Source organism: Scardinius erythrophthalmus (genome assembly GCF_964197995.2).
Source record: "Scardinius erythrophthalmus genome assembly, chromosome: 16".
NCBI lineage: Eukaryota > Metazoa > Chordata > Actinopteri > Cypriniformes > Leuciscidae > Scardinius > Scardinius erythrophthalmus.
Window position 1 is genome coordinate 23,708,983 of NC_138236.1, and position 13,051 is coordinate 23,722,033.

Consider the following 13,051-nt stretch of genomic DNA (forward strand, 5'->3'; position numbering starts at 1 on the left):
AAGAGTGAGCACCCATTGTATTGTGGTGTGAGACACCTATCCCTCTGGTTGCACACAGCTGGAGAGAGACAGGGGGACACCCGTCTGCTCTCGCCTCAAACTGCGAGTGTAATCCACCTCAGCAAACGCATGATCCGAACTGCAAGGTTGCTTTCAGAGTCGGTAGAGAGGACAAGAGATAGGAGAACACCTGTCTCAAGTTCTGCCTCAGCTAACTCAATTGTGATCCCCATAATCAAAGCCGCCATGCCGCCTCAGCTAACACAGGACCCAAACTACAAATGCCTGTCTCTAATCGCTTGAGAAGAGAACCAGGTAGGAGCGGAGCTTCTTCTATCTTGAAACACTCACAAAGAGGACAGTCAGCCTTTTTGAGGGCTGACTGAGCGTGCTCCTCTCCCAAACACATAATACATATCATGCATGTCATCCCCCATACTAAAGTGGGAGCACGGCAATGCACAGCTCCTTATCTTATCTTTCTGGTGGCCATACTGTCTAAATCACAGAGTGAGACAAACAATTTGACGAACAATATCACAAAAATGCAAACAGACAAGCGACTTCCTGAAGACATCGGTCATGGAGATTCATTCTCATAGCATCAAAGCCATGACGCAGTATTGATTTACATTCAAAAGGGAAATATATAGTATATACACAATATGGAAATATTTTTCATTACTGCTTACTTTCATTTTAGCCTTTCCTTCTCCTGAAAGACTTATATGTATTCCTCTTCCTACTAGTCTCTGAAAAGACAAAAATTATATCATGATAAACAGGTCAGAATGAAAAAAATAACAGAAAACTAAGATAACTGTAGTCATAGTGAAACTGTTTATAAGAACATGTGAACTTACTGTGACACCTGGAGTACAACATTCTGACATTCATTCAATTTGAAATGTCTATATTATTATGAAATGTTTTTTTTTTATATATTAAAGATTTTACAATAATTTATATAATTGATATACCAATAGTAGCTGCCCCAGTGGGATTCATAAACTTTTAAGCAGAAATAGCTGATCTATCTTTTTTTTAGTCAGCTACAGGTTCAGACTGTTTACCTTTAACTCTGTTTCCACTTTCTTTTCAGTTTTGTCCAACTGCAGCTTCTCCATCTCAGACCTTCCTGGAACGGTGAACTGTGCAATGACTGTAGTGATGGGGGTTTCTGGTATACTCAGTGCATACTCTGAGAGGGCTTCCAAAGCCATGATAGTATCCTAAAGTGTATTTGAATGGTATAAAATAGTGCTCTCATTTTAGAATTCCTTTTTCGAAAACCTTGGAATTAGAGTAACATACATACACAGTTTGATCCAGTATCATTAGGCTAACCTGTGTTGATTTGAATCCTCCTTCATAGTTCTCTTGAGAAGACAAGTAGCATGCAGCAGCATGTGCTGTTATTAAGTCATTCTGTTTTAGTGCAGTCATGAGAGCGTATGCGGTGGTCTCTACTGTTAACGCCACTCCAGGGGGCACACGGGAACTTTTAGCCTCATTTACCAGTCGCATATGGTCATAATCTTGCCACACAAGACACTCTCCCACTTACCGGTTCAATTGAGCATGTGAAAGGAAAGAATTTGCAGAAATACATGAATGACTAAAATAAATTATTAAAGTCATGATCACTTCCATAAACAAGTCAATAATTGGTATGATACCTGGTTTTGCAAGACTTCTGAGTTTGCTCCATGCTGACCTTGCTTGAGTTTGGTCAGCGAGGCAGGTAGACAAACAGTACGCCGTAATGGATAGCGCATAAGGTCTTTTAAGATCATCAACCCGTTTAAGGAGGAAGTCAGTGGCACGAGAGATGCTGTTCTCCTAGTGAGCATTAAAAGATAGAATTTGGTTTCCTTTATTTATTAAAACATTGTATTCTTTCATTAGTGTCTCTAACAGGCTTTCTGTCAATCCAAGCTAATAGGAAATATGTAACTCTAACTACATTTCTGCAAAACTGCAAAAAAAACAAAAAAACAGTACCTATACACACATTTCACTGCAGTTTCCAGCTGAAATGAACACTAAAGGCAGTAAAACACCAACAACTGTTGCTCCTTTTCACACCAATTATGATTACAGGGGCAAATTATTAGTAATAAAGATACATTTTTAACCAGTTCCTTGCACAATAGATAGCTACACTTACCATAGTGCATGATTTGTAAAGCAATGCGTTTTGACGTTTGCATCACATAAACAACTCCATGTGGCTTATAGCTTTGCAGTAAACATGCTTGGTAGCTCACCAGGTACAGCCTTGCAGTTATGATGTGGAGGACTTAGAGGTATGAGTCCCGTGAAACACGAGTACAGATTTGGGTATTGTGTAAGACCACTGTATTCACATTGTAGGTGGTAGGCCTATGTTATTTTCAAACACGATAGAGCACTAACCTTTTTTGCTCCACACAATGGACATTTCATTTTTAAACTGCCAATATATGTGCGTTGACCACGTAATAAAATTTAGACAGTCGCATTTAACTGTTTCTGAGAAAATTGAACAGACTATTTAGCGCTAGTCACTGGACATTTAACATTGAAACTGCTGTTAAATGTGCTACAAGCAATGCAATATCATCATACAAAAATGTACCCACAGGCACTTTTTACATTGTATTGCTTACAGCGCGACTATTGTGAGCGTGACACTTGAAAAGTGCAGCAAAATGTTCCAGGAGCAAGACATTTCAGGTTTTGACAATTTCCAATGCAGTGACCCCACAAAGTATTGGACACTTAAGTCTCACTTTACAATGTTTGAATTTCATTGCATTTCATACAAAATATGAAACCAACTGCTTTTTTACCAACCAAAAGCAAATTGAAACATGTATGAAGTAATCTCCCCCAATAAACATATTCTATACATTTTGAAAACTAAAAAGTGTCTGAGAATTTTTGTCTTTATTTTGATATTGTTTCATATTTTGAAACCTAGCCAACTTTTCTTTTTTCTTTTTTTTGCGAAACGCTTTAATGAAAAGATTTGTCTGTGCTATATTTCCTTTATAAAGTGCCACTTGCTTTGATATTTAGTTATATAATGCAAATACATTTTCACTTTTTTTTTTTACATAGCCCCTAAAGGGACATGGAAAAAAGATATGTATATGCTTTAGCATTCCCCTTGCACTTTCCATTCTCTTGGAAAAAAAATGGTGTTCTTCTTTGTGTTAACTTTGTTCACTTTTTTTGAACGTGAAACTGGTGATGAAATAAGTTTTTTTTTTATGCTTTTGTGAGCAGGGGAGCGCAAACGTTTTATGAGTGATTAACGCAAAAACATTAAAACAAATTTTTTCCATCACCATATCCTCTTAGTGGTGCTGTAGATTGTGGCTTACGTGTCCAAATACTTCTTGAGGCCAGTGTAAATCATACAATCAATGGTTCTTACCACATTAGTTGTTTCTCTGTCCAAGAAAGGGAGGGAATGCTTAAGGGCTATCGTGATGAAAGCTGTTAAAGAGGCATCTTGTTCAACTCCTCCGATACCTCCCTACACAGAAACACTGAATATCAGCACATTTATTGCAGTACCACAGGAATGCAATTCCTGTTTATATTATTTTGCAATGTTTCACATGTTGTTTGACAGAGTAAAGCTTTTTGCAAAAACCCCTTGGTTTACTGGCAAATGATGGGAGACGTTCAGACCTGCATTTCCCTGTGTATGACTGGATTAGCATCAGTGAAAGACCCATCTGAGCTCTGTGTTCTAGTCAGATATGTGACTGCTTGGCGGATGTCCTCTTGTGAAATCATTCGTTCGGTTGTTCCTCGCTGGTCAAGAGTTTCTATCTGTCGATCAGCCACAATAGACAACACTTTCACCACCAACGCAGTCAACCTATGAGAAGTGAGAAGCCATCTGATACTGCTGGCAAGTGGCAAGTGTTGCTGATTTGCATAAAACATTTGTATGACTTTGCATATTTTTAAATGCAAACTTACCATGTACTTGTCGGATAGTTAAGCCAAGCTCCATAGGATCCATCAGGCTTTTTGAATGTTAAAATTCGTTCATAAGCTGCCAGAATAAAATGTGACACCACAAACTTTTAGTCAGAGCAGGGTACAGCCTGATGCAATCAAACTGTGTTAAATCACAGACCTTAGTAAGAAAAGACACTATATTTAATATGGTTGTTAATGCAAACAGGGCTGTGATGGATATTTGATGCTGACTGAAGAAAATTCACTTAAAAACAAAAATTCTGTCATTATTTTTTCACCTTCTCTTTTTTTCAGATTCCATTTAATTTCTTATGTGGCATAACAACCTAATCTCACAGGAAAACCTAACTATGTTATGAAGTAACAAAGTGCCAATTTGATATGAATTAGCAGGGACATGCACAGAGCCTCATCCGTTGAAGGGCCCTCTTGACCGGACCCCCCAACCTTGTGTCTGTGCACGTCACTGTGAATTAGTATGATGAATACAAAAATGTACGATCTTTCAGAAAAAGATAAGCATGGAGGTCCATCCTAACCCCACCCCTATACACACCCATCACTGGGGCGTAAGCAGATCATACGAACATGTATGAATGAGATTGTATGAATTCATATGAATTAGCCACAAATCCGCTAAATGTCAAATAGTTACAAATTGTCATGAGATTGTGTTGGGCATACAGTAAACCTTGCTCAATGAAATTTAATGCTTTGTCTCTGGAGCCTGCTTCCAGTTCCAGCCATTTTTGACTTTTGTCCAGGTAGCGGATTGACAAAGCAGTTGGAGACATAAAGATCATAGTCTGCTCTCCACAGCCTTTCGGTGCCCGGATCATATTTTCCACTTTGGATGGTGAGAGTAACTGAACAGCAGTGGACTGGGCAAATCCTTCTTCTGCATTAAAAAAATTAAAATATTAAAATAGAAATAAATAAAATAAATAAAATAGAATATATATATATATATATATATATATATATATATATATATATATATATATATATATATATATACAGTAATTAGGTTTGACTTGACCAATAAATAATGATAATAATAAATAAGCAATATCAGAAATTGAGAATTTGACCTTCTAGTTTGACAAACAGGTTGACATTCGTTTCAGGGACGGTGCTGTTTGGGAAAGATCCATCAATAAACAAGCGCTGGTCACTTCTACCTGATGAGCAGAGTTCAGGTTTTTATACACGTTGAGATTACCATGTCACAAACTTTGTCAAAAAACACAGCCACCATATGTGTATATCTGGGCGAACAGGGCAATCAAACGATAGCTAACAATCTCACCAGCCAGATTAATAAAATAAGTCTGCTCTTCTCTCATTTCCACTCCCTCATTCTGAGACATGGAGAGAAAGACAAAAGACAGATTTTAGAATCACTGAACTCCAATTGTTCCAAAAAAAAAAGGATAAATTTGAGTATTTTGATATTCCCCTTCCCCTTACCATGACCAAGAGCATCTTTTGAATAGCATCCACATTCGTTTTTTCTTCATCATCATCTTCATAAAGTGCAATAGTGATAGGGATTTGGCCTGTTACCATGGGAACAGCCGGAAAAGTCACAGTTTGAGATGACTTTTGCTCCAGACTGATTCTGACAGTGGAAGAGGAAGATGCTGACCCAGGTGAACAAAGACCATCCACTTTCTTCATTTGCACAACAAGCTGACCAGGAAAGTCAATGAAAATATATGTTAATCTCAGAAATATATTCAAATGCTGTTGTGATTATTTAAATTTTGTTTTGTTTCATAATAATAATAATAATAATTGTAAAAAAGGCCCCCTTGTGGCCACTAAACATCACACACTTTACTGTGACTCTCTCTCTCCTACTGGAAGACGCCTTGCTTCACCTGGATTCTTAGCCAATCACAAGTTGACTCAGGATCGCTGCACGTGGGTAGCATTCTGTCAGAGACTTTTGCCGGTAGTGTACGCTAACCGTACGGACTTACAACCTGCCTTGATACAACTGCTTTATTCTGTGTGCGTCTTTACAAGTAAGAATCGGTATTTTGTTGTTCTTTTACAGTTATTGCTAAGGCTATATTGGAAGTGTTTTGTCTGTTTAGTGTTTCTAAATGTAAGCTCAGGCGTTTCCTCCCCGGCTAGACCTCGTGTCGTGATGCTTCTTTCTATCAATGTATAGGTTGCCACTCGGGCATTATTCTTTGGTTACACATTGTAGAATACCAGTTAAGCACCTTTGCGCATAGTTTGAGAACTATCGCGGTGATATTCGCCTTCAATCCAGTTAATTGGTTATAGGGCACGCACCTCCCGCATGTACACTGGTCGTCACGTGACATTTCTCAGAGCGGCCTGGTGTAGTTATTTATGCGACCAGCAGAGGGAGCTATTGTAGTGCGAATGGTTTATTCTTTCTCTTTGTTATAGTTGTAGCTGTTTAGAAACACAAAACAGCCTTTTTCATTCTTTCAATGCCAGTTTCAGCCATGTTACAATATTATTGTATATTATTCCTGCTATATTATTATATTAGGATACAGTTAATACAAATAGAGGTTTGTTGCATGATAATCATTCATTTGTATTCAACTAATTACGTTTGTTTTATTTCTTTTATTTGTTTCAGAACCACACATCAATATACATATTCAATCATGCAGTTGTAAATTCAATAAATACTTCCAATGAAGAAATCTTGCGTGATTCTGACCGATCACCCGCTGTGAGCTCTACCTAACGATCCACAAACTATCTTAATCAAAGAAGCCAGTCCTCTTCTGTACAAAGTGGTCCTTCGAGCCGGATCCAGAGCCTGCAGCGGAGCAAGATGTCTACCACCTCGGATAAAGAGTCTAGTGCACGATCCAGGAGGCAGCGGTCCCTCCCTAACTACTTGCAAGATTATGACTTGTCTGATCTCCCGACCAGATCTCAAACCAAGAAGTCTTCTGAATCACAGTCCAGAGAGCGACTAGACGAAGAGGACCACAGCAGACCTGATTCACGCTCTACATCCCCAGAAAGTCAGCTGCATCACAGCCCAGCGCGATGGTCAGTCACTGATAAATGGGAATCTTCTGCAGATGAGTGGAGAAGGGAGTGCCAAATACTTGAGCGTGAAAGGGAAGATCTCCTAGCAGCAATGGAGGAATTAAAAATACAGAACGAGCAGCTCAGAGCCAAAGTGGAGCCCAGCAGTTCCCATCCAGAGCCACGTACTGTAACTGCCAGAGATAGACTTTACCGAGAAGGGCTGGATTATGGAGGTGCTTCAACCCAGTACAAATCAGTCTACTTCCGGGACAGGGAGACACCACCACAACGGTCCTTTGACAGGCATCATGACTACAGCAGAGAGACAAAGGACTACAGGGAATCAACCAGATATGATTCTCCCGAGCCAGTACGCACCAAGCACCAGGCCCCACGACGAAGCTATGAGTCCAGGGAAGGACGCTACAGTTCTCATTATAACTATGAGCAGTCCAGCCACCGCCGCTCACCTGAGCGCCACGCCAGCTACAGAGACTCTTGTTATTCCTCCAGAGAATACAGAGAACCATCACGCAGAGGTGACTACTCTCCTGCACGCCGCCGCAGTAACTCTCCAGACCAACGTGAGAGACGTAGTCCCCCTTCACCTCGGTACGAGCCCAGACGCCGACGCTCAGTGACTCCCCCTGGTGGACAGGAAAGAACATACAGAGGGCCCACTCCTACAATCCCGAACTTCAGCCGTCCTAACCCAAGAGACTTTGCGAGACTCCGTATTGCCCTAGATAATCTCCTTCCTAGAGATGCCACTGAACGTTTCAAGTTCCAGATATTAGTGGATCATCTGAAGCTGGAGGAAGCATTGCTGGTGGCAGATTCTTACAGCAATTCTGATTACCCCTTCACTGACACTATGGCAGCTTTAAACCAGCAGTACGGGCAGTCACACCAACTCGCCCTTCAGCGTATTGCTGAACTGATGGACGGCCCCAACATTCAGAGTGGAGACATCAAGTCATTCAGGTTGTTCGCCCTGAACGTCAGATCCCTGGTGAGCATGTTGGAGCAGCTCGGTTTAAAGGGGAAAGTTGAGCTGGACTGTGGTTCTCATGTCACCCGTCTACTGGGCAAGCTACCGCACGACCTGAGGTCCAGTTTCAGGCGCTACATCCACCCGCTCCGCATTCCTATCCCCACTCTTCTGGACCTAGCAGATTGGTTGGAATACGAGCTCCAGATCCAAGAGGATACAGCACAATATCGCTTGAGAAAGGACACTGGATCTAAGCCCAAAGACTCGAAGAGTACTGTCAAGTCGTCACCTAAGGCCTCAGTCCTCATGCTGGGAGCTAGGGAGCCGGCCAAATCTACTCCTCCAACCAGTCTAGATGCAAAGAAGTTCTGCCCATTCTGTGAGAACTACAAGCACACTTTGAATAGTTGCGCAAATTTCAAACTGCTTAGCGCCACCCAGAAACGTAACTGGATTCAGGACAACAACCGATGTTGGCGATGCGGCAGAGAACACCGATCAGCTGAATGTGATCTAAAGATGTGCTGTAAAACATGTAACAGCAGACACCTGCTTGCTTTGCACGATGTCAGCGAGAGAAGTTTAGCCAAGGCTGACAAAGCTGAGAGAAAGCCTGACCAGGAGAAGTCCAGTGAGTGCAAACCTTTGTCCATACCAAGTGCAGACCAAGTGCTATACATTGGCAAGCCACCGCAGGGCCATCGTGTGCTTCTCAAGGTCAGCAAAGTTATCCTCCGCCATGGTGACCAAACTCTAGAGACATACGCTGTGCTAGACGATGGCTCCGAACGCACCCTGCTCCTCCAACCGGCTGTCCAACAACTGGGACTTGAAGGCCAGCCCGAGGATTTGCCCCTGCGAACAGTCAGACAGGAGCTGCAGACGCTTCACGGGGCGGCTGTCTCATTTAGCATCTCTCCAGCCTGTTCTCCAGCCATGGTATACAACATCCAAGGAGCCTTTACTGCACCCAAGCTTGGGCTAGGCCAGCACACTTATCCCTTCAAAGCACTGCAGAGCAAATACAGACATTTAAAGAAGCTTTCTATCCCTTCATTCAAGGACATTGTCCCGCTACTGCTCATTGGCTCAGACCACCCCTACTTGGTGACTCCAGTTGAGCCAGTCATCTTTGGTCCCCCTGGTGCACCGGTTGCTGTCCGCACCCGTCTCGGATGGACGCTGCAAGGTCCGACCTACAATCTAAAGCAGTACCTGATCGAACAACGCTGTCTTTTCACCACCTTCGGGGCACCTCCAGCTGACATCTACCAGCACATCGAGAGACTGTGGCAGCTGGACGTCCTCCCATGGCGCAGCGAAAAGGCCAGTACGAGGTCACGGCAGGACAAGGAGGCCCTTGAATGTTTGGATAAACAGACAGTGCGAGTAGATGTTGATGGTGTCCACCGCTATGCTACTCCTCTCCTCCGCGTGAAGAACTTTCCTCAGCTCTGTGCACCAAAGGAGGCAGTGCTTCCTCAGCTCCGGAATACGGAAAGGCGGCTGGTGAAGAACCCTGAGACGGCCCAAGTCTACAATGCAGAGATCCAGAGACTTGAACAGGCTGGCTATGTGGCGAAACTACCCCCTGGCGCAGAGAACACCTCAAGCAGCTGGTACATCCCTCACCATCTTGTCGAACACAATGGCAAGCACAGAGTGGTTTTTAATTGCTCTTTCCATTACAACGCCACTGACTTGAACAAACTCCTGCTCCCTGGTCCAACCCTTGGTCCACCTCTCCTTTCAGTGCTCTTGCGATTCAGAGAACATTGTGTGGCCTTCAGCAGTGACATACGGGGGATGTTTCACCAGGTCAGGCTCCTTCCAGAGGATGAGCCTCTCCTCCGCTTCCTCTGGAGGGAGCTCAAGCGTGATGAACAACCCACAGTCTACGAGTGGAAGGTGCTTCCCTTCGGCACTACCTGTAGCCCCTGCTGTGCTACATATGCCTTACAGAAGCACATCACCGACCACACTCAGCCAGCTGATGCAGTGAGAGACTCTGTGTTAAGACATTTTTACGTGGATAACTGTCTTCAAAGCGTGCCTACAGTTGAAGATGCCAAGCCCATCATCGAGAAGCTGCAGACTCTCCTTGCCGAGGGAGGCTTTGAGCTACGCCAGTGGGCCAGTACCCATCCAGACACCATCCGTCACCTCCCTGCTGAGGCGAGATCGGTTAGTGCTGAAAAGTGGATCGCCCAAGGTCACCCAGGTCAAGAAGAATCAGCCCTGGGCCTGCAGTGGGACTGTCGAGAGGACACCCTGTCCTTCAAGAGTCGAGAGGCTGTAGCCACTGAAGAAGTTGTTACTATGCGCTCCATCTACAAAGTGGTGGCAAGCCAATATGACCCCCTTGGCTTTCTAGTACCTTACACCACCAGGGCCAAAGTTGTCATCCAACACCTGTGGGACAAAAAGCGTGACTGGGACGACCCTGCTCTGCCAGATCACCTGCTAGCCGCATGGAGAGAGTGGGAGGACGAGTTACCTCACCTACAGAGCATAGCACTTCCGAGGTGTTACACTGGCCATGAGTTAGACTCTCCCACCTGTGAGCGTGAGATCCACGTGTTCTGTGATGCCTCAGAGCAAGCCTATGGCTCTGTGGCATACCTCCGAACCGAGAATCCTCATGGAGTCGTCCAAGTAGCTTTCGTCACTGCAAGATCCAGAGTTGCTCCAAAAAAGCAACAGTCAATCCCACGCCTGGAGTTATGCGCTGCTCTGACCGGAGCACAAATGGCTCGGATCCTCAAATCTGAACTCACACTGCCCATCCAGCGGGTGGTGCTCTGGTCGGACTCCACTACTGTGCTCAAGTGGCTGCAGTCGGAGTCATGCCGATTCAAAGTGTTTGTTGGCACACGTGTGGCAGAGATCCAAGATCTCACCGATGGCGACACATGGCGGTACGTGGACTCTGCACAGAACCCTGCCGACGACATAACACGTGGCAAACCCCTCGACACATTGACACCAGATAGCCGCTGGGGTCGAGGCCCGACCTTCTTGTGGTGTGACCCAGACAAATGGCCACAAAGTCCTCAGATTCAGACAGAGGCAGATCAGGGTGAAGAGCTCAAGAAACCTCCGTTCTGCGGCCTCACTTCTACCACGCCAAGTCATCTCTCTGACACTAAGCAGTTCTCTTCCTTCAAAGACCTCCTGACCGCCACAACTAAGACTCTACATGGGGCGGCCCCAGGCAACGTCACAGCCTACAGGCAAGCCCAGTTGGCTCTGCTACAACAGGTCCAACAAGACAGTTTTCCTGTTGACTATGCCCAGCTGCAGTCAGGGAAACCAGTCGCCAAGAGCAGCAGACTTCTCAAACTGGCACCAGAGTTCGACCACAGTGACAAGCTCATCCGTGTTGGCGGACGTCTGCGCCATAGTAACCAGTTGGAACCGGATACTGTTCACCCGGTAGTGCTGGATGCCAAACATCCAGTCACGCAGCTGCTCATCCAAGAGTATGATTACCGTCTGCACCATCCAGGCCCAGAGAGGGTCTTCTCAGAGATGCGCCGCAAGTATTGGCTACCAGGAGGGCGAGAGGCTATCCGCCGCTTTCAGCGCAAGTGCCAAGAGTGTCAGAAATGGCGCGGAAAGCCACAAATCCCTAAAATGGCAGACCTGCCTCCATCCAGAGTCCGACTTTTCAAGCCAGCATTTTACTCAACAGGAGTAGACTGCTTCGGGCCATACTCTGTAGCGATTGGAAGGAGGAGTGAAAAGCGCTGGGGAATAATCTTTAAATGCATGACCACCCGAGCTGTGCATATCGATCTGCTCTCCAGTTTGAATACAGACTCATTCCTCATGGCCCTGAGACGGTTCATTGCCCGCAGAGGAAAACCGTTCGAGCTGATCTCAGACCAGGGGACTAACTTCAGAGGTGGCGATCGAGAGCTCCGGGAAGCATTCGCCGACCTGGCTCCAGACATCAAAGCTCAACTCGCCTCTCAGCAGATCGACTGGAAGTTTAATCCACCTAATTCCCCCCACTTTGGCGGCTGCTGGGAGCGCGAGATACGCTCAGTAAAACAAGCCCTGCAAGTAACCCTTGGAGCCCAGCTTGTGACAGATGAGGTACTGAGAACCCTACTAGTTGAGATTGAAGGGATTCTCAACTCCAAACCATTAGGCTACACATCTGCAGACATCGCCGACCCTGATCCAATAACTCCCAACTCACTGCTCATTGGGCGGCCAGATGCCTCTCTCCCGCAGGTGGTGTATCCTGACTCCGAGCTCCTGAGCAGTAGGCGTTGGCGCCATAGCCAGCTGTTAGCAGACCACTTCTGGAAGCATTTTATCCGTTTCTATCTGCCCAGCCTCCAGGCCCGACAGAAGTGGAATGCTGAAAACCCAGACCTGCACATTGGGAAGACAGTCCTCATCATTGACCCGCAGCTCCCTCGCTCACTGTGGCCAGTGGGTACAGTGACCAGCGTCTCCCCCGGCCTTGATGGTAAAGTACGATCTGCTGAAGTGAATGTAGGAGACCGGGCATACACCCGCCCTGTGGCTCGACTCATCCAGCTTCCAGAGTTGTCAGACTAACCACTACCGGACAAGTGGGCGCCTTTTCTTCTTCTGCAGATTCCCTTCAGTAATCTGGGGGCGGCTGTAAAAAAGGCCCCCTTGTGGCCACTAAGCATCACACACTTTACTGTGACTCTCTCTCTCCTACTGGAAGACGCCTTGCTTCACCTGGATTCTTAGCCAATCACAAGTTGACTCAGGATCGCTGCACGTGGGTAGCATTCTGTCAGAGACTTTTGCCGGTAGTGTACGCTAACCGTACGGACTTACAACCTGCCTTGATACAACTGCTTTATTCTGTGTGCGTCTTTACAAGTAAGAATCGGTATTTTGTTGTTCTTTTACAGTTATTGCTAAAGCTATATTGGAAGTGTTTTGTCTGTTTAGTGTTTCTAAATGTAAGCTCAGGCGTTTCCTCCCCGGCTAGACCTCGTGTCGTGATGCTTCTTTCTATCAATGTATAGGTTGCCACTCGGGCATTAT

The 13,051-nt window shown here is 45.1% G+C and overlaps 1 protein-coding gene across 1 annotated transcript in view; it reads right to left on the reverse strand.

Annotated features, from left to right (window-relative positions):
- Positions 1-13,051, reverse strand: part of c4b (complement C4B (Chido/Rodgers blood group)) — a 55,347-nt gene that overhangs the window by 22,328 nt on the left and 19,968 nt on the right. Inside the window, exons 21-31 of the mRNA XM_081388928.1 lie at positions 5,455-5,676; positions 5,294-5,345; positions 5,076-5,165; positions 4,676-4,882; positions 3,982-4,057; positions 3,685-3,877; positions 3,425-3,526; positions 1,680-1,842; positions 1,348-1,562; positions 1,074-1,232; positions 693-752 (exon numbers count right to left, since the gene is read on the reverse strand). Coding sequence (XP_081245054.1) covers positions 693-752; positions 1,074-1,232; positions 1,348-1,562; positions 1,680-1,842; positions 3,425-3,526; positions 3,685-3,877; positions 3,982-4,057; positions 4,676-4,882; positions 5,076-5,165; positions 5,294-5,345; positions 5,455-5,676 — 1,539 coding nt within the window. The remainder of the gene's footprint in view (positions 1-692; positions 753-1,073; positions 1,233-1,347; positions 1,563-1,679; positions 1,843-3,424; positions 3,527-3,684; positions 3,878-3,981; positions 4,058-4,675; positions 4,883-5,075; positions 5,166-5,293; positions 5,346-5,454; positions 5,677-13,051) is intronic.